The 21,833-nt window shown below is 47.4% G+C and overlaps 1 protein-coding gene across 1 annotated transcript; it reads right to left on the bottom strand.

Annotated features, from left to right (window-relative positions):
* Nucleotides 1-610: 610 nt before the first annotated feature.
* On the bottom strand, nucleotides 611-13,310 carry SEC22B (SEC22 homolog B, vesicle trafficking protein). The gene is made up of 5 exons (XM_039486286.1): nucleotides 13,121-13,310; nucleotides 10,745-10,854; nucleotides 3,680-3,840; nucleotides 2,639-2,785; nucleotides 611-1,570 (listed from the first exon to the last, which is right to left on the bottom strand). Exons 1-5 carry the CDS (start codon nucleotides 13,193-13,195, stop codon nucleotides 1,416-1,418), a joined length of 648 nt encoding a protein of 215 aa, XP_039342220.1. The 5' UTR covers nucleotides 13,196-13,310; the 3' UTR covers nucleotides 611-1,415.
* Between the last annotated feature and the right edge of the window lie 8,523 nt (nucleotides 13,311-21,833).

Raw genomic sequence — 21,833 nt, 5'->3', positions numbered from 1 at the left:
GCGAGGAACTTTGAATTTTTCCTTCTGTTCTGTCTGTTCTATGAGAGTGTTCACTTGCTAGATAATGACAGAAACAGACACCTTATTGAGGAAAAGGTGTGGGATGCCTGCACAGAGCTTTGATTTAAAAAACTAAAGCCTAATAGGCAAGACAAAGTTTCTAGCACTTGGACCAAAAAACAAAATTTTTAAAAAAAAAAATCACATCATGATGGAACTATTTACATTGTTTAGTGAGAAACAAGTTAAGAAATTAAATGCTGTAGCCCCACAAAATGAATTTATCTTCAGCTACAGTTAGATCTTGCCAAAAGAAGTGGAGAGAGGTTGCCCATAGGGAGAACAGGACATTAACAAGGGATCGTAGTTTTTAAAACTCTGTACTATTCTCTATAACCAAACTCATCGAAACTTGAAACAGAAATATTTCTTTAAAGAAATGTTCTACTTTTTCTTCATCACATACACTGGGCTGTTTTTGTAGGGTAGTTTGCAAGTGCTGGAATGCTAGCGGTAGTGATACACTTGTTTGAGGAATAAAAAACGTTTACAGAGGGGAAAGAAATAATGCAATGATTCTGAAGAATGACAGATGGCAGGAAAACAGAGATGAAATTGTTTGCATTGTGCCTGGGCCAGTGCCTTTTTAATTACACCAACAGACAGTTCTGAGTCACGTTAAAACAAGCGCTTATACACAACTGCCAGGAAAGTGAGATTTACAAACGAGTAGTTTAATTTTGTAGGAGTCAGTTATAGTTGCCTTTCACTGTCTCTCCTAAGACTAAATATAATGTAATTTTAAGGCATAATTTAATATCCATTTATTCCTAAAGCAATTGAAAATTTAACAAGCAAAGATGTCAGACAATGAAAACCCAACAATAGCTAGTTTGACAAGGGTGAAAGCCATTACAATATGTACAGTGCAGAATCAGCCTTCAAACAAGGGAGTCTTGTTTTAAAAAAGCAAATGCAGACCCAGATTCTAGAAAAGCAAACATTGCTGACACAAGGAATGTTCATTAGAGTCCATTTCCCACTAGAGCTACTTTTTAAAAGGGAGGAAGAAGTGACTATTGCCAGTACTGCCTGATTAGGATAAACTTCACTGATTAACAGCTCCAGGACACATCAAACAGCACTGTTAACGAGTTCAGTACACTGGGAGGCCACACTCTACAGAGTCCCTAGTGTTTAGTGCCTCATAGGAAAAGCCTCTAGTCCACCAAGACGACTTTATACCTATGATTAAGATTCACTAAGCAGTGTAGTACTCAGGTATCATTTTCAAGACACACCCTTAAAGGTGACAGTCCTGTGTGGATTCTAATGCACATCCCCGTGAACAAAGTGTGCTGCACACATACACCTGCCATGCTACAGGCTCTCCCTCTCCAGTGACTGCCAACATCTCACAGCCACCAGAACCTCACATAGACTATTAACATGATAAAAAACACAGCTACAGCTGCCAGTTTGGCATAGGTGGAACGCATGTTAAGGTACTTTGCATCCTGACGGTACTTCTTGGACAAACTGGACAAGTTGTTGGCCTTGGAATCCAAAGCTGTTAAGGAAGAGAAAGTGGAAGCAGATTAATTGCAGGATTAACAGTAACAAGACACTCCCGCCGTATTGTGTTCATAGATAATTGCAGCAGCTCTATTGGAGCTTTATCTGATTTACTGAGCATCCTCCATTCCTCATCTTCTGAAGGATTCCTACATTAAGCTTGTTAGCCAAGCCACAACACAATGCAACAAACTGTTTACCTCCCCAAACAGAAGAGACAACGGTAACTTCACTAGCACATTCAAAACACTAGCACACATCACTCCTGTCCTTGACACACACCACCAACATTCATCTTCACAGGACAAGAACAGCCCCAAGCCCACAAGGGGCTTTGGCTCCTCCCAAAGTAGGGTTACAAATTGCCAGATGGTTTATGATTAAGGTTGTGATTCTTTCACAGAGGTCACGGATTCCGTGACTTTCTGCAATCTCCACACCTTCTGCAGCGGCTGGTGTGGCTGACTTCAGGGCCACCCCATGGCCAGCTGCACCTGCCACTGCTGGAGTGACCACCGGGGCCAGCTGCTCTGGCAGTCCCTGGGGCCAGCCGCACCGCCTGCTGCTTGGGAGGCCCCAGGCAGCTGGCTCTGAGGATTACTAGAACAGTGGCCAGTGTGGCTGGCTCTGGGGAGCACCCAAGCAGCGGTCCGGGGGCAGCTGGAGCAGTGGCCCCAGGGGTGCTCAGAGGCCATCTGGTGAGCAGTCCCCAGGAGCAGCGGCCAGGGGGCAGCCAACCCCCAGCACTCAAGCAGGGTCTGAAGTAGCAGTAGAGGTTTAGTCAGGTATTTTTGTAAAAGCCATGGACAGGTAACGGGCCGCAAATTTTTATTTATTGCCTGTGTCCTGTCCATGACTTTTATACCCCATACTAAATCTTAGCCTTATTTATGATGTAGATCAGACAAATGAAAATGCACTTTCAGCCAGACATACACACTACAAGGCAATCTTGATTCAGGAGGCCCTCTTTGCCACCCAGTCTCAGAATTTTTCCCTCAGCCATCTTCCGCCTGCCAGCCTCAGAGAGAGGAAGGAGTTTCAAAAGCTGAACTCCATGTACCTGAGAGTGCCTCTCCTCGCTGTAAGACTTCTTCAATGTTGGCCACCATGATTCTCTGCACATCCTGTAACTCTGTATTGATGGAGCCTAAGTTCCTTCTTGCCCGGCTGTCAATGTAGAGTTTTTTGGTTTTCTGGATGTAAGTGTCTGGAACAAAAGGTGGTTGTCAACATGGAAAACTTTTCCTCCCAGCACTTCCTGCCTGCCATGCGGAGAACATCCCTCGAGCCAGCCTCCACCTCTTTCCCTCCAAAACTACACCCACCACCACACCTCTTACCCTGCTCTGAGTAGATCCCAACCACCCAACCTCATGACAGCATAGCCCAAGGGCAATTTAATAACCCCTTCCTCCCCTGACAGACACAAGGAGCACTGATGACTTGTTTTAGAGCACGCTGCATCCTGCGTGCCTTTACCAGGGACAAAGCAGTTGGCAGGATGGGTGACCTTTGGACTTACAAGAACAGACCACCCAAAAGAGGACATGTACATCTGAAGCCAATCAGCTCAGAGGTTTCCTCAATGCTTAATGAGTGTTGGCTCCACCATGCTTCACATCCACTTCCCACCCCTCTCCAATGCTGCCATAAAAGTACAGCTGAGGGCTGTTTTGGAAGTCCCTACGTTGTCCAGGTGACCTCAAGTGAGAGGAAGTTTGCTGGTTTGCTTCCCACCCTTTAACACAATCAGGGGAGAACCGCTGCCTAGAGTAACAATAGGCTGCCAATGGAGCATGAGCATCCAGTGCTGTCTATCTTTTTCTGGGCTAACCCAGTGCAGAGCATTGCAGAGAGAGTGAGCAAGGTGCACACGAATGCTAACAAGAAAAAGCCAAGACTTAAAAGCAGAAAGTTGGATTGTAGGAAATTTTCCATTTCCCCTACTATTTCTCCATTCACATACCTGGCATTCCTGGCTCATAGAGAGCACCAGATTTCTCCACTGTCAGTGGTAAGTTCCATGGCCTGAGCTGGGAGAGGCCAATGTGGCCAAACAAACAGGATGTTTATTAATTAGTCTCAAGGGGAAGGACCTCACCGAACTCAATGAAGGAATAAGGCCTGGAGACCGTCGGCACCTTCTTTCCATGCTGTTCATCAAACTCGGAATGCAAATCCTCCAGATATGCAAAGGCCAGCTTCTTGGGGAAGGTGGCCTCACACAACACCAGGTAACACACCCCTTTCTCAATAACATAGCTGGAAGAGAACAAACCAGACAAATTTTAACCCTGCCCCTGTAAGACACCACTTTTCCCTTTCCCATATTTCCTTCTCTATGGTGGAGTGTTCCAGCCTTTGGGTTAATTATTATACTACACACAAAAGCATACCAGGTATCGCACAGCAGGCTTCATACGTGTCTCCCCAATACTGGGATACCCTGTCACTGCACTAACCCTTTCCTTTCCTCTGCAAATACCATAATCTCCATCTATTCACCCTCCTAGGAGAATTTATATGAGACATCATATTGGATGATTGGCTGAAATACAGAATCCTAGGGCCTGACCCTGCAAAGTCATGAGAGCACGCAATGCCTGGCAGGTTGGAGCCCTTAATGAGGAGTGGGGAATGACTCCTTTCAGCAAGTTCACCTTACCAGGACATCGTAAAGCATTTTTATTTGGACTTCATAGCTACGAAGGCAGCTGAGTTGGCACAAATCAGCATACTACAGTCTAGCTGTAGCATCCCCTGCTAAGATGAACTGTTTGTTTGGGATGGATATTGTAGTCTAAGTTTCAGGTTCTCGGTGCATTGCTTAGGACACAGTTACTCTACTGAAAGTACTATGACTGAATTTCCACAGTTTTACACGTTAGACTTAAAATGAAGCCTTTCTGAATGCCTTAGTTTCTCTTTTCCTTTCCCTAACTACAGTGTTATTGAGGCTTCAGATCCTGGGTTCAATCCCTGCCAAAGGCTTTTAACTTCATTTTAACAAAGTTTTGCCTGGGAATTTCCTTAGTGTTTTTGGTTGTTGTTTTAAAAAGTCCTGACATTGGATTTAGCAGAATAAGGGACATTCCCCTCCTCCTGTTGATATTCTGTCATCTGAAGGAGGCAGGCACTATACTCCCATGCCCTTTCTGGTAACAAAATGGCAGATTAAATTCAACATTGGTAAGTGCAAAGTAATGCACACTGGAAAAAATAATTCCAAATGTTGGGTTCTAAATTAGCTGTTCTCACTCAAGGAGGATCTTGGCATCACCCTGGACTTCTGCTTAATGTGCAGCAGCGGTAAAAAAGCTTAACAGTATGTTAAGAACTATTAGGAAAAGGAAAGAAAATAAGTCAGATATTATCATAATCCCACTATATAAATCCACAGGGAGAGAAGACTATTGTGGCATCTCCTACAGAGATTCAGAACTGCATCAATCCCCTGGCAATCATCAGATAGGTGATCAGCCCTGCACAGCCTTAGGAGACTAGTTGGGGCACCCCAAACTCCACCCTGGGTGAGTCTTAGGCATAGGACTCCATTTCCCATACACAACGTCTCACAGAGGGAAGCTGAGAAACAGAAATGCTGCTTGCTCATGGGCCGCTGGGACTTCACGTTTTGTTATCTGACAAGAAAGTGTGATTGTGTCAATAATTTTCAGGCTGTGGCCTCATTCACATGTAGGTTAAGATGAAATATACTAGCTGGTGTAACTGCTTAATGGCACTTTGCTCCATTCCACTTGTTTTGTTTTTGACTAATGAGCCAGGGTTTAATCCCCCTCCCCCCACCCCTTTTTTAGTGTCTATCTATCATTTGTTCTTGCAAGTTTAGTTTTGTCCTTACTTTAGTGTCAGTTTGAGTTCCCATGCCAGAACAGAGAACATGTATTTTATTTCTAATTCAAGAACAAATCCGATTGGATGAAATCCATTGGATTTTGAGATTTAGATCTGAACATACCAAATAGCACTTACCAACCCCTCCACTAACTAGTGCTGCCTGCTGTTGAATGCTCACTGTGATTATGTCTATTACCATGTTTGTTCCTCTTCCAGCCAGTAGTACAGCATACCAGAGAGGGCTGAAAGTCACCTACACTGGATGCAGATATAATTGAATGGCCCAAGTCATGGCATCCAAGAAAGCACATGTGTGTGTTTGGGGGCTTGTTTTAATTTAAATAATTGTGGAAAACTTGTATTGTAGCACCACAGTGATACAAGACAATGAGGACATAGTCCCACCAATAAGAATATAACCTCTAAGGCAGGTTGCCTAGGGGTTCAAAACTTTTATCATGCATATGCACTATTGTGGATTTATTGGCAATAAATGTAACTTGTAAGTCACCTTTCCTTTTCTCTTTACTTAAACAGTGTGCTAAATCACTACATATAGGTGTTATTTGTACACTGAAAACAGAATTGGCCCATTATGGCAATCACTAGGCCGCTGTGTGGAATCAAAGTTTTGAAACCATATAATAGCCTGGTAAACCTGGTATCCATATGCTCAACAGCAGCTTCAAGCATACAGATCTGATTTTTCCTCAGCTTAGCCTCTAGAGACCCAGAAATGTTTAAATCCTTCAAATTTGCCACATTCAAGAATTAATTTTTGGACAGAGAGGCCAGGATTATCTGTTTTTGTTGCACTCCCAACATGGCACTTCCTAGCTTTAGTAAAAAGCCTCAAACAACAATGGAGTTCGCCTTGAACAGTAAGAGTGTAGTCATCATTGTCCACAACGGAACAGAATATACTCACAAATTAGCTTTTTGATTTCCCTAAGAAAGCCCCTAACTTGTTCTACATCAGTCCATGACCCAGTTTCTACAGTATGTTCCAAAACAGTGCTAGCCAAACCATCATTTGTTATCCTTGTCTTCAGTGTTCTGGTCTGACTAGCAACCCAGCACACATACTGGATCCCTCCCAGCATAACTCACAGTTACCTCAAAACATTATCAAGAGCTTGAGCAATCCATAATCTTTCAGGATCCAAAGAGCAAAATGAGAAAACATTTTAAAACAAAAACTTTTAAGATAGGGATAATCTCCTATGAGGCATATAACAGCAAGCTAGAGTACAATATCTTCTCTTAACACGGTCTCCTGTCATATGCACAACCGCACCATCACGCTTTAGGCCAGCCGGTTTTGATCTGAGCTCTCTTGCCTTGCTCTCCATTTTTCCCAGAGCTGTTTTTACTCCCTTTGTGATATTAGCTGTTTCAGATTCCAAGTTTTCTATATCAGTAGAGAAAGCACACAGATTTCCAATGCCGCATAGTATTGCCAACCCAGATTAACCGTAATATAAATTTTCTCACATAACGGCTTGATTTCTCAACTTTAACACTGCATTAACACTTTTTTGGCATAAATTTTAACACAGTATAAAAGCATGTAATTAGCCCTTTTTGCAATGCACATATGTAAGGGGAAAGAGATACAGTTGGCCACCTTTAACTTTTTGCATTCTTGGTTTCTGAAGGTTTATCTGTGCAACCTTAATTAATATACTTTTGGAATTTAATTTAATATTTTATATTTATTTTAAGAAAGAGAAAAAAAACACTTCTTTAAGAGCCACCAGCTGGCAAAGGCCATGGGTTGCCTTTCAATGAAACTAGTAATCTGTGTATTTAAAGACTTACAACACTAATCAGCCAAAGGTCAGCTAGTAACTAATTTCACAGCAGACTGCATACGCACTTATCACCTGCATACCTATCAGTGTGTATACTCACATGCCATGATAACGGTAACATAGTGTACACCAGGCCTGAGTTGGTTGTAAGGCTTTTTTACTTTAATCTCCAACATTAAAATGGCCGAAGAAAATTCTTCAAACTTGGTTTTGGGTCTCAGTGAGAGCCAAATTTTCTTCAAAATTTGTCAGTTTTAAGGCTATTCATATTAACACCTCAGCACATTTGGAGAAGTGCACATTCCACTTTGCTCCACAACAGCTGTCATGGCATTTTTTACTCTACACTATGTTATTTTCAAGCAGTTAGAACTTCAGTTAACGAAGAACAGTTTTTTCCTCGGCCAAGCTAATGCACTAGCCTCTAAATAGGACTATTTTAGGCCAAATCTCAAACATCTTTTTTTTTTCAGCATTATCAAAAGTTTCATTAGAATTTTTGTTTAAAACTAAAACTGATTTTTATTGTTCATCTGTGACTTTATGTCTCATCCTAAAAATGGCACCAGCAGCAATCTGCACCCCTTAACACAGGGGTGGGCAAACTGTTTGGGCTGAGGGCCATATCTGAGTGGGGAAATTGTATGCAGGGCCGGGGCAGGGAGTGCAGGGTGTGGGAGGGAGTGCGGGTGTGGGAGGGGGCTCAGGGCAAGGAATTGGGTCAGAGGAGGTGTGCGGGGTGTATGGGGAGCTCAGGGAAAGGGGTTGGGGTGTAGGAGGGGTGCGGCGTGCAGGAGGGGGCTCAGGGCAGGGGTGCAGACTGCGGGAGGGAGCTCGGGGCAGGGGCTGGGGTGCAAGAGGGGTGTGGCAGGGGGCTCAGGGCAGGGGGTTGGGGTGCACGGGTGCAGCAGGGAGCTCAGGGCAGGGAGTTGGGGTTCAGGAGGGGTGCAGGGTGTACGAGGGGGCTCAGGGCAGGGAGTTGGGGTGCACGGGGTGCAGGGTGCAGCAGGGAGCTCAGGGCAGGGAGTTGGGGTGCACAGGGGTGCAGAGTGTACAAGGGGGCTCAGGGCAGGGAGTTGGGGTGCAGGAGGGGTGTGAGGTGCAGGCAGGGGCTTATGGCAGGGAGTTAGGGGGCGGGGTGCAGGAGGGGTTCGGGCTCCAGCCTGGCGCCACTTACCTAAAGCGGCTCCGGGGTGGCAGCGGCATGCACCGGGGGCAGGGCAGGCTCCTGTCCTGCAGGCCTGCCTTGTCCCCGGCCCCGGCCGCTCCAGGAAGTGCTGCGGCCCCTGGGGGAGGGTGGGGCGGAGTGCTCCGTGCCCTGTGCCCTTACCTCCCCCGAAGTTCCCATTGGCTGCGGTTCCCCATTCCCAGCCAATGGGAGCTACAGGGGGCAGTGCCTGTAGGCAAGGGCAATGTACAGAGCCCCCCACTCGGGCACTGCAGGGGCGTGGTGCCAGCCACTTCTGCAGAGAAGCGCGCGGCGCCACAGGAGGCAATCCCATGGGCCAGATCCAAAGCCCTGAGGGGACAGATCTGGCCTGTGGGCTGTAGTTTGCCCACCCCTGCCTTAACAGCTGGCTGAAGAACTGCTTCAATGCTGACTCACAGGGCAAAGTGCTCCTCCCCTGCCTACTCACCCACAACACTTCCAACACCCCTCATCTGCCCCTCTAAGATCTCCCAGAGAAATACTGCACTTGGCTGAATTTTCTTAGTTTAACAGCTCTGACGAGATCAAAGCCACTGCAAGGTGGTTGTGATCCATAAATAACTGAGACCAAAAAACTGGATAGCCTTTTTTGATATAGTTATAAGTTTGGTAAGCAGAGAGAGCCACGGACACTACATAGCAAGAGCTTTACTATGATTTAGATATCATCGTCCCCAGGCATCTAAGTGGAAGTCAGAATGATGTCTGGATAATATTGTGGTATGGAAACAAATGACTGACAGATTGACTGCAAACTGGAAAAAGGTATCAAGCAGCATCTTTGGGAATAGAAATTCTCAACACAGGAATTGTCTGACTGGATCAAACCAGTGGGCTACCTAGTCCAGCATCCTATTGCCAACAATGGCCAGCACCAGACTGCTTCAGGGAAAAGTGAAAAAACGTGAAAAAACCTGCAGTAAGTGATTATGAGTAAACCTATCTTGAGGAAAGCTGCCTCCTAGGTCCCAACTATTAGAGACTGGCTTTGTGCCATGAGGGTGCTTCCAAACAAGGGTTTTTAAACTCTAGATATTTTTACCTGTACAATTTTTTTAAATCTTGCTACCTTCTTGCCCTCAATGAGATCCTGTGGCAATTAATTGCATTGAAAACAATTTCCTTTATCAGTTTTGACATTGCCACCTTTTCGTTTACTTGGCTGTTCCCTTGTTTTTGTGTTATGAGAGAAAGTGATTAGAGGTGCCTCTACCATCTCTATAACTTTCATCATTTTGTATACTTTTATGGCCCCTCTTATTAATCTTCTCTCTAAAGGTAGCAAGTCAAATGTTTTCAATCTTTAGTTTAAAACCTAGGAGGTGGCAGAGTTAAAATTATTCCCTCCAATGTGCATAGCTTTGAATGTGTCAACATTTCACTTCAACTGCCACTGTGCTGCCTAGCTTGGTAAGGTCCCTCTGAAGTACATCAGTCTTCTCAGGTCTTAACCTACATGATGTTGTGTTGCCTGCAGATTTTGCCAGCTCACCGCTTACCCTGAGCAAGTCTGCTAGAACTATGTTGTACATCAGTAAGATTTGCAGATGACCCTAACTTAGAAGGGTTTACAATGAAAGCAAAGGGCAAACATCATGGAAGGTTTTAGAGAGAGACAGCAAACTCAAAGGGATGAGTTAAATGCAGCTAAGACACTTCGGGATAATAATACTAGACAAAACTGTATAAAATATGGACAATGCTTGCTGGAGAGCAGAAATGCTGAGGAGATTCAGGGAAATAACGAACAACAAATTAGATGAGCTCGCAGTGCAAGGCTGATACATGAAAGATATGCCATAGTGGAATGGAAAGAGAAGAGAATCTTGTAAAGGAAGAATCAACTGTGGTAATGCTAACCTAAGTATAGGTGGGATGCCCCACTATTAAAAAAAAATATTGATAAATCTCAGAGAATCCAAAGGACAACAGATGCTAGAATGATTAGTAGGCACAACCTGTAGAGAAAACTTAAAGGGAACCAAATATATGCACTCTACAGAAAAGAGAGTGGCAGAATACAAGAACTGGATTGGAATGCATGAAGTCTAACAATGCTAGAGAAGAAACGAAATTTTAAAATGATTGAAAGGATATAAAAGGAAACCTGTGCTCAGAGAGTGTGTTGTTTCCCATGGTCTGGTGGGATGACTCTTGCTCTTCTCTGGTGGCCCAATTTCTAGTATACCTCCAACGTCTCCTGGAAGTACCTTTCAGTTTTCTATAGATGTAGGTTGGAATACCTACATTTTTCACCTTAATCTCTACAGCATGTTATACTTACTGGAAAGCCATGGATCCTGCTTCTAGGGTGCATCTGGTAGGCGACTGTTCATTCAACTTCCGGAAAAGTTGTTTAGCTTGGCTCTGATACTGCTGCAGGTCCCGACCTGACTGAGAAGGGAAAAAAGTCTATTAGGCATGGTTCTACCATATGGCAGAATGAACTGCAAAAAATACAACAACCTCTTAAGGTATAGACAGGCCCTTTCCCACAAGGAAACTAACATGATATCCATAGCTAACCTCAAACAGTTTTTACCAGAATTGGATCTGAAGTCAATGCACACAGTCAAACTAAGCGGTAGGTGCTGGTAAATCTCAGGAATCTACCGCTGATGAATATCTCAGTCCCCATTTAGGAGGTCTCTTAGGGAGTTTTGTTTTGTTTTTTGTAGCATCTCTTGTGGAGGGTCTTGGTCCAGAGAAGGTGCTTCAGTCTCTCTGCCCTGAGGGAGAGGGGAAGAGTTCATGATTCACAGGGTATGTCTATACTGCAGTGTCAGCCCCAGGTTTGAACTCAGGCTTAAGCCTACCCGACTCCCATCTGTCTACACACAAATCGTGCCAACTCAGGAGTTGGACCCTGGGTCCCAGTACCCCACGGGTGAAGGGTCCACGTCTGAGTCAAACTGGAAAACAGGCTTCAAGCCCTATTACTTTGCAGTGTAGACACAGCCCTGCTAGATTCACGCTCTTCCAAAAATGTCCTACAATCCCACAGGCCAGCTTTCTTTGTCCTCTGGACAGTCAAGTTTTCCCACATGGCACCATGAACAAAGGGGTAGAGTGGACACACATTTTGGGAGGGTGCTAAGAAGTCTGGGATAAAGGTGGCTGAACTCAGACCAGCATAATGTAGCGTGGATGGTGGAGCCCCAAGATGGTCAAGTCTCAGTTAACAAATCCTGGGTCTGCTAACTTAAATTCTACTAACCTGGGCTTACGCTGCAGTGAAGACATACTGCCAGGATCTCTCTCTCCAGGAGTATTAGCTTGCTCCCTCAAAAAAGTGTACATGTATGTGAGATTCTCACTGATGGGTGGGTCTTGGCATCTAACACAGTTTTGATCTACTTTGGGATCTCAGTGCTGGAAGGCTCTCTAGGAACTTCATTGATATTGGGGAGACACATGGTCTCTCTCTCGGAGTCTAGATGCTGGGGGGACGCGGGGTGCCTAGATCTTGGTGCCAAATCTAGTCTCTGCCTTTTTCAAGGGCTATAAGTCTTGGTCTGCACACATACATCAGGCAGGGGTGTGAAAAAACCACCCCCCTTGACATCGCTATGCTGAACTAACCCCCAGGACAGATGCAACTACGTTGATGGAAGAATGCTTCTGTCACATAAATAGTATCATTTGGGGAGGTGGCACTCCTACCCAACAGAAAAGACTTTTAATCAATGTAGGCTGTGTCTGCTGTAGCCTATAAAATAGGTTAAATCAAAATTAGGCTTAGGTTTAAGTGAGCTTAAGTGTAGACAGGTATGGAAAATTAAAGCTGGTAGTTTAAAAAAAAAAGGCTAAAAATAAATTGAAAATAGTAAAATAAAAAAACTGAAGGTAACAAAGACATGACCCAAAGTGTTTTAGCAGGATTTTTAATAAAACATTTTAAAATTTAAATATCATTTATTAAATGATTATATTAATAGCTTGAAAATAACACTGGTGCAAGTGTTAATTTAAATAATGTATAATGTAAAGAGCCAATAAAAAGGTGGCAAAAATGTAAATCTGGTTATGGGTAGGTTTGATGTTAATGGGTATTATAATTGGTTATAACAGAAGTAGCCTTGCTGAATTGGAAAAGAGCTCCAACTAACATTAAAAAGGTACCGTTAGGTTCCAGAATTATAAAGCTTTACTTCACCCTGTTGTCAGTGGACTAATCGCCCATTAATACACTAGTTCATCTATTTCTATTTCATGTCTTTCTCTCGGTGCCAGGGGGTGGGGGAGTCTAGTCTCCAACGGGGTCACAGTGCGAGAAGAACAGTGCCAAATGTCATCAACCTTGCATGAAACTCACGTTTGCCAGCACAGTCAAGCACTACCACAGCCTTCTGAGGGCACAAATCCAACTCACCTAGGGTCTGCTTTGCAAGCCTCCACACAGGCTCTGTGTCCCCCCTGGGACGGATATGAGTCTGAGGGGGGCTCTGGGAGAGGAAGAGGGAGTGTGCGCCTGGGGAAGGGCTCTGGCTCGGGAAGGGGAGCCCTCTGAACAGAGAAAGGAGGAATCTGGGGGGGATCGCGGGGGCTCTGGGCCGGGAGTGGGGAGACCTGTCGGGAGCGGGATGATTCTGGGGGGGCTCTGGGCCGGAAGAGGGTGGGGCCTGGGGGGGTCTCGAGGCCGGGAGTCTCGGTCTCTCACCTGCTCATCCTCCTGCATGGAGGCGGCCAGGGGGAGCCCGTCCGCCACCCGCGCGATCATAGTCAGCAGCACCATGTCTGCGCCCTTCCAACCCGGGAGCCGCTGCTCGGCCCCGCGCGCGCCCTGCCTGCCAGCTGCCACCCGCCACCCTCTGACTGGCCTCTACTACTGAGGTGGCCGGAAACAGCCAGCGCAGCATCCGGGCTACGCCACTGGAACTGCCGGGTTACTTCCGGTCCGCTGCTGAACGCAACCCGACCGGCATCATCCACTTCCGGTGGGAGCGGCCCGGGGAGGGGATGCCCGTGGCCGCGAAGGGAGCGACTCTAGGGGATCAAAGCCGGGAGGTCCGGGCGGGTGCTGGGTCGCGCTCCGGTCAGGAGCGGAGTAGGGCGAGCCTAGGGCCAGGGGAGCTGCGGCTTCCCAAGGCAGCTCGTCCCCGCTGCCCATCCCGCACCAGGCTCCCACTCCACCCGATGGGGACATGAGCTAGGCCCCACGCCCTGAGCATGCCCGACCCCCGCGCTGGAGGCCGGGCTGCCAGGGCTCGGGCCGGGAGGGGCCAGAGGCGAACAAGCCTGCCCCCTTCGCCCATCCCGCCAGAGAAAGCGCTGAGCCTTCCCGCTGCTGCCCTGGGCTTTACTACCCGTTTGCGCAGGGTCATCCTATGTGGGGCTGACGGGTTTGTCGTCATGGTCTCCCAAATCCTGGTCTAGAAATGCTTTAAGTTCGGCACAAAACACGAAGTCGAGTTGTTTAGACCCAAAGGTCGAAAAACATGCTTATCTCAGCTCTCGCTTGTTCCCCATGCACGAAGCTGCACATATACAGGATGTATAGAATGTATATGGAAGGGAGAGGGAGTTGAATGGTTGCGTCCTGACCCTGGGAAAGGAATGTGGAGGACGGGAAGCCAAACAGATGCATCCTGATTACTACCAAAAATGAATTTAAACAATGCATAGGTTAGCAGAATTTAGACACGCGAAGTTGTTTGTCTCTATGTATAAAAAGGCCTGCTTTGTGCTCGTGAGGTGTGTCTCTTTCTCTGGCACTAGCCGAGTAGAGCACCCTCTCAGCTGACTGACTAATAAAGGGTCTGGTATCTGTCCTCTTGTTTCTCCGTGCCTCCTTGGGGTAATTGGGTAAGCTCCAGGGGGAACGAGCCCATTTGGCTAACAAAATGGCACCCCAGATGGGACTTCTCTCCCTGTAGGGGGCGCTGACCGGCGGCTGAGGACAACTCTGGAGAGTGGCCACCTTGAGCTATTGGTTTGCTCGAGCTCCGGGTCGCCGCAATCAACCAGGACGGCTGCGCCCCCTCTATAGAGAACTCCAAAGGACACGGAAGCAGGACGGACAAAGCAGAGGGGAATCCAACCACCGGACGCGGCCACTCCAGGTGGTAAGTGCGTTTACCTGTCTGGTTTAAGGCATAGTACCTTACAGGGACGCCCCTGCAGTGTAGGTTGGATAACGGGAACCCTCTAGGTGGCACGTGCATGGGACAGTGTATTGCTTTATGATATATGGTTGTGTCAAAAGTGTTATGTTCTGTATTAAGGAGTAAAATAATTAATGGCCAATGACTAACTCCACCAGCTCGTGGGCCATCTTGGACAATTACTGGGACTTGGAACAACCCCAGGGATTGCTCCTGTTCTTGGTAACAGTAATTCTGTTTTTCCTATTAATGTTTTGTTGGAGACCAAAGTTATAAACGCTCAAGCAGATAATTAGGAGGCTGGTGTATGTGAGTGCTCAGGTCCGGGACTTAAGCTGATTCTAGCCGCCCCAAGATTCTTGCGAGGGGAAGACCCCAATGACCAGGATATCTTGATCGCAAGGGGGATCAGCCGAACCTCGTGACCCAGCAAAAACCTGAATGAATGACACCCCTCCTCTTTTCCTTTCCTCAATAGAGCAGGCCGAAAATATAATGGGGTCCTCTCAAAGCACTTTCTCTGGAACCCCCTTAGGGTGTATGCTGGATAATTGGAAAGCGTTTAGGCGCCAGGCTGATTATGGAATTGTATTATGTAAAGACAATCTTATAAAATTCTGTACTCTTGAATGGGCAACACTCGGGGTGGAATGGCCCGAGGGGGGAACACTCAAACCAGAAATTGTACAAGCGGTACATAGTACTGTGACCCGGGATGGAAATTGGGACCAATATCCCTATATAGATATTTGGCAGGACCTCGTGGCCAATCCTCCCCCATGGTTGCAAAAATGTAAGACACGGACTATTAAAACCCTAATGGCCCATGCCCTGTTAAAAAGCCCGGTCCCCCTGTTAAGAAATCTTGTCCGCCAGCTGTAATTCCTTCTGCCCCTGATCCTATGCCCCCTCCCCCTCTGTATCCTGGCCTCCCAGTCCTGGCAGCCCCGATAAATGGCCCCCCTCCCTCTGAGGATAATGTCCCAACTATAAAACGGGGATGAGACAAGCGTCCCAGGATCCTCCAATCAGGAGCCTCCTCCAACCTCCTCAGGCACCTGGGTGTCTGATAACACTAGGAGCAAAAAGGGTCAGGCAGCAATTCACCTCAGCCCCACAATAACTCCCAAAAAGAGGGTGTGGAAAGTGGCACCCAATTACACACCTGGGGACACTCAACTAACCCTCACTCACTCACTCCCCAGACAAGGGTGAGGGTGACACGGTGTACACAATGCCACTAAGGGAAACTGTAGCCCCCAGTGGGCTCACTATGATCTATGTTCCCTTTTCTACTAGTGATCTATATAATTGGAAGCAACAGAATCCCCCGTTTTCGGAAGACCCCGCCCCACTAACAGCAGTGTTTGAGACTTTAATCTCGGCCCATAACCCTACTTGGGGCGACATGAGGGTTGCCCTTAACACCTTATTGACCGCTGAAGAGAGGCGTTTAGTCCTCTCGAGGGCCCGCGAACGGCTAGCTGAAACAGAAAGAGACCCAGCCAAGGTGGCAGAGCAATTGCCTGAGAGCCCTCCCGATTGGGGGCATGATGACGAGGGCCGGACTCAGCATCGCCAATATGCCGCGGCCATAGTACAGGGGATGAAACGCTGCATAAGAAAAACCCCAAACTGGGCCAAGTTATATAATGTTCGACAAGAAAAGAATGAAAATCCAGCCGCCTTTTACGAGCGCCTGTGTAACACCTGTAAGAGGTACACAGACCTCGATCCGGAGGATGCCAATGGAAAGCGGGTATTGATTCCCCTCTTCATTGGACAATCCTATGAGGATATTAGGAAAATGTTGCAAAAATTGGATGGGGCATCGGGTAAAAATATAGAGGAGCTTTTAGAGATTGCAATGAAGGTTTATGATCGCAGAGACGATGAGGAACGAAAGAAAGGGGCCTGCGTCTTGGCGCTGGCCCTAAGGGAGGGAATTGAGGAAAAGGGGGGCAAGGCTAAAGGACGACTGGGACCCCTGAGTAAGGGAAAGGGCCCCCGCTTGGGTCGAAATCAATGCACTATCTGTAAGGAGGAGGGACACTGGAAAAACGAATGCCCCCGGCGACATGCCATGAGGGAGGGATATAAGAACAGCCCCACCCGTGCCCGTCCTCTATAACGACATGAGGGAAGGATCTTCCCCATAGGGGGGCCGGGGGACCCAGCGGCCCCTCCTGGCAGCACAAGCTGCCAGCCTGGATCCCACGGTAAAAATTAAAGTGGAGGGCTGCCCAGTTGAAGCCCTGATCGATACGGGGGCTACCCTTAGCCTACTCCCCCTCAATAAGGCTCCCTGGGGTAGAGCTCAGGGACGTGCCATTGTTCAAGGGATTGAGGGACAAACTACAGCCTTGGAGAAAACTCTCCCTCTCCTAGTAAAAATCGGGGATCAACAGATTTCTCATCAGTTTGTTTGTAGTCCCTCTTGTCCCATAGCATTGCTCGGACGAGACATCCTTACTAAATTGCAGGCGGAAATCTCGTTCGATAATGGGACTATGGAAGTAAGACTTCCTAAGCAGCAGGCCTCTAATTACCAAATGGCTCTCATAAGCGCTAGAGATCACTTCCTGGAAGGCCCGGGGAATGATGGAAGCCAGCTGCTGGGGATTAACCTTGAGGTCTGGGCGGAGGAAGGAGGCGTTGCCCGAGCTAAAAATGCTACACCAGTACATATTTCCCTTAAGGAGGGAAGCAGCCCGGCCCGAATTCGACAATACCCCCTTAAGCTGACCACTCGGATCGGGTTGAAACCTCTGATTCAAAAGTTTCTGCAATGCGGGTGGCTAAGGGAAGGCACATTCCCCATACAATACTCCAATAATGGGAGTGCCTAAGCCTAATGGACAGTATTGATTGGTCCAGGACCTAAGACAGATTAACAAGTTAATAGAGGCCCCCTACCCAGTCGTCCCGAATCCTCATACAATTCTAGGCCAAGTACCTAAGAACCACAGTTGGTTCTCGGTTATAGATTTAAAAGACGCCTTCTTTTCCATTCCCCTTGATTTGGAATCTCAAAAGTTGTTTGCCTTTGAATGGGAGGATCCGGACACCCACTACAAGGCCCAATATCTCTGGACCGTTGTCCCACAAGGACTTACCTGTGCACCTGAGATTTTTGGCAGCCAGCTGAAAAGGGACCTGGCCCCATTCCTGGCTAGCCATCCTGCGTGCAACATAGTTCAGTATTGTGATGATCTGCTCTTAAGTACTGAGACAGAGGCAGCCTGCAAGGAGCAAACTATAGAGTTCCTCAATTACCTTGGGGCACAAGGAGATAAAGTTTCAAGGGAGAAAGCTCAATTAGTTAAGCAGCAGGTCACCTTCCTTGGATATCACCTCTGCCAAGGGAGTCGCAGTTTGGGTAAGGAAAGAATCCAGGTTATACTTGATAGCCCTCAGCCCCGGAACCCCCGAGAATTAAGGGCATTTCTGGGACTTACTGGCTTTTGTCGACTCTGGATCCCTGACTATGGGGGAAAAGCCAGACCATTATATGAGTCTCTAACTAAGGAAGGTCTGCTCCACTGGACATGGACCAGGGAAATGGAAAAAGCATTTCGAGAGCTTAAAGAGGCCTTGGTTCAACCTCCCGCTCTAGCCCTCCCAGATTCCTGGAAGCCATTCACCCTATACGTTCATGAGGGGGGGGGGTTGCAGCTGGAGTCTTGTGCCAAAGATCAGGACCAATCTGGCGACCTATTGGATACTATTCAAAGGTCTTGGACCCTGTCACCAAGGGATGGCCTGCCTGTTTACGGGCCGTCGCAGCGACCGCCCTCCTCGTTCAGGAAGCCGAAAAGTTAACCCTGGGTGGAGATACTGAAGTTGTGGTCCCACACGGGGTGCCTCAGATACTGGGAACAGGTGCTGGGGAGAAGCATCTAAATCCCAGTCGACATACTAGATACGAAGTAGGGCTCTTGTTGGCCCCCAATCTGACCTTTAAGACAGTTAGTTCCCTTAACCCGGCCACCCTACTGCCTGACCCCCAGGCCTCCTCTGAGGCCGGTCCTACTCACGATTGTATTGAGGTCTTGCAACAGGAGACCAAACCGCGACCTGATCTTTCAGACTTGCCCTGGCCCAACCCCGATGTTGAGGGATATGTTGACGGGTCTAGCTATGTGGTAGATGGCAGGCGATATACTGGAGCGGCAGTAGTGGTTAAGGATAAAGAGGTATACAAGTTCAAACTCAGTCCTAATTTGTCCGCTCAGGCGGCGGAGCTAGTGGCCCTTATTGAGGCTCTCCGCTTGGGAGCCGGGAAAACCCTCAACTTATATACTGACAGTCGGTATGCCTACATGGTGGTGCATACACACGGGACCCTGTGGAAAGAAAGAGGATTCATTATGGCCTCAGGACAAAAGATTGCACATAGGTGCCTCATTAAAACGCTGCTTGAGGCCCTGATGCTCCCTCTCCGGGTCGCCGTGATACATGTGCGTGCCCACGGGAGGGCCTCTGAGGCCGAACAACGAAGGTATAATCAACTGGCTGATCAGGCCGCGAAGGAGGCCGCCCGGGACGGGGCCTCATGGCTTCTCATGGTTCAAGATACTGAGACTAAAACCCCTCCTCCCCAATACACAACCGAGGAAATAGGTCATGCCCAGGCTGCAGGAGGCCGGCAGGATTCCTCTGGACGGTGGAGACTGCCTGGGGGAGAGATTTTTGTCCCCAGGCCAGTACTCCAGGAAATTCTCCAGCTCATGCATAAAGAGGGACGTCTGGGGCAATGGTTGATTTAGCCACCAGGTCCCTTAAAGGGCTGGGTATGCACATGGAAGCACAGAGAATTGTTAATAATTGTTCCATCTGTCAGCGAACAAACCAGAAGGGGTGTGGCCCTCCTGCTCCGATGGGAGGCCGACCATGGGCTATATTCCCTTTTCAAAGGTGGCAGGTTGACTTTGCTAAGATGCCACCTTGCAGGGGCTATAAATACCTGCTCGTATTTGTTGATCAACTCACCGGGTGGGTGGAGTGTTACCCCAGCCGGCATTGTCAGGCCCGGGCTGTCACCAAAGCCGTGTTACACGAAATACTTCCTCATTTCCATCTCCCCGAGGTAATTGAGTCTGATCGGGGAAGCCACTTTATCTCACAAGTGGTCCAACAGGTGTCCCAGGCCCTCGGTATACAATGGAAACTACATACCCCCTGGAGGCCGCAAAGCTCGGGACTCTATCTCTAGGATTTGACTGCTATGATCACCCTAGTTGCGATACGTATGACTGTTCTAAATATCAAGGACGATGGAACCATACCCACGTGAAACTCACTAATCATAGCTGGGTAAGATGTTCCTACCAACAGCATACCGGCGAAGGTTGTAAGGCAGTAGGACAAGATGGGTTCTTTGATGCCCTCTTTTTAAGTTGCCAGCGAGATAATACTACCAGTAAGGACCACGTGGTACGCTGGTATCAGTGGGCATGGCAACACTCTAATGGAACTCGGGTAACCCATTTTAACCATTTTTGGTCTACAACCAATAGCCCTAAATTTGGTTGTAATTGTGCTTGGAGGGAAGGGGCTGGGGCGTGGAAATGTGAATATTGTAATCCTGACGGAACGTCTATCGTACTAGGGGGGCCCCTAGAAACGGGTAACTCTTTATATTATGAAGAACCGGGCCCCAAAGACTACCCCGAGACCTGGGATGGCCCCTTTGCAAAAGGAAAGTGGGCCCTAAAAGGCCATTACTGGATATGCGGGCAATACGCTTATCGAAGATTGCCTCCAAATTGGTCAGGAATATGTTATATTGGATATATTAGGCCCTTGTTCTTTCTACTACCCCAGACTCAGGGAAATAAATTAGGAATTAAGGTATATGACGACTTGATTAGGAAAAGGCGGTCCGTAGATTCCACATTGACCGCTGGGAGCTCCCAAACATGGGGAGCTCAGGAATGGCCCCCTGAGAGAATTATAAAACATTATGGACCAGCTACATGGAATCCAAATGAGTGGATCTCAGGGGCAAGGGAGCCCATTTACAACTTAAATCGGATAATTAGGCTGCAAGCCATTTTAGAAATAATAACTAATCAGACGGCTGCGGCTCTTGATCTTTTGGCCGATCAGTCCACTCAGATGAGGAATGTGATTTATCAGCACCATCTAGTTCTTGATTATTTGCTGGCAGAAGAAGGGGGAATCTGTGCAAAATTAAACGAGTCTAATTGCTGTTTACAAATAGATGATAATGGGAAGGCGGTAAAACATATAACAAAAGAAATGAGGAGGTTAGCCCATGTCCCAGTCCAAACCTGGGGTGGGTGGAATATGGACTGGTTCACGTCCTGGTTACCGCAGCTGGGATGGCTCCGAGAAGGCTTTCTTCTCCTTGTACTCTTTATTACAACCCTATTGACCCTAGCTTGCTTTGCTCCCTGTGTAGTTGCATTAATCCGACGAATGGCTAATCAAGTTATACACCAACAAATGATGGCCCTATACCAGCCAGTGAAGGCTGAAGATTGGGGACCATAAGGCTCTCAAAATGCTTTTTAGGGGGGAATCTTGTTAGACCCAAAGGTCGAAAAACATGCTTATCTCAGCTCTCGCTTGTTGTTCCCCATGCACGAAGCTGCACGTATACAGGATGTATAGAATGTATATGGAAGGGAGAGGGAGTTGAATGGATGCGTCCTGACCCTGGGAAAGGAATGTGGAGGACGGGAAGCCAAACAGATGCATCCTGATTACTACCAAAAATGAATTTAAACAATGTATAGGTTAGCAGAATTTAGACACGCGAAGTTGTTTGTCTCTATGTATAAAAAGGCCTGCTTTGTGCTCATGAGTTGTGTCTCTTTCTCTGGCACTAGCCGAGTAGAGCACCCTCTCAGCTGACTGACTAATAAAGGGTCTGGTATCTGTCCTCTTGTCTCTCCGTGCCTCCTTGGGGTAATTGGGTAAGTTCCAGGGGGAACGAGCCCATTTGGCTAACAGAGTGATTCCGTAGTCGGCCAAGGGATCCCTTGCATTTTGTTCACGTCTCACTGTAGTTATTTCATTGTGTGTATGACGTATGTGCTGTGAATACCCAGTTAAATAACATCCTCTTTTACACTGAATTTGTGTGGTCACATGTTCTCAGGTGTCTAACTCCACAAGCCTTACTGTTAACTCCCCCTTTGCTGTGTTTTCCAGAGTGAATGGCTGTAGAGTACTTGTGGCACCTTAGGCCTGGTCTACACTAGGAGTTTATGTCGAATTTAGCAGCATTAATTCGACTTA

This window comes from Mauremys reevesii, linkage group 8 (assembly GCF_016161935.1).
Source record: "Mauremys reevesii isolate NIE-2019 linkage group 8, ASM1616193v1, whole genome shotgun sequence".
NCBI classification, from domain to species: Eukaryota; Metazoa; Chordata; order Testudines; family Geoemydidae; genus Mauremys; species Mauremys reevesii.
This window is presented reverse-complemented; position numbering and strand designations above follow the sequence as displayed.

Bases quoted from the DNA above. Each gene is read 5' to 3' on its own strand.
- SEC22B (XM_039486286.1), bottom strand. From the start codon at position 13,195: ATGGTGCTGCTGACTATGATCGCGCGGGTGGCGGACGGGCTCCCCCTG. The intron at 2,786-3,679 runs GTGAGGTCCTTC...CTTTTGTTCCAG, and splicing joins TTATTCCTTCATTGAGTTCG to ACACTTACATCCAGAAAACC. The intron at 1,571-2,638 runs GTACATGGAGTT...CTTCCTTAACAG, and splicing joins GCGAGGAGAGGCACTCTCAG to CTTTGGATTCCAAGGCCAAC.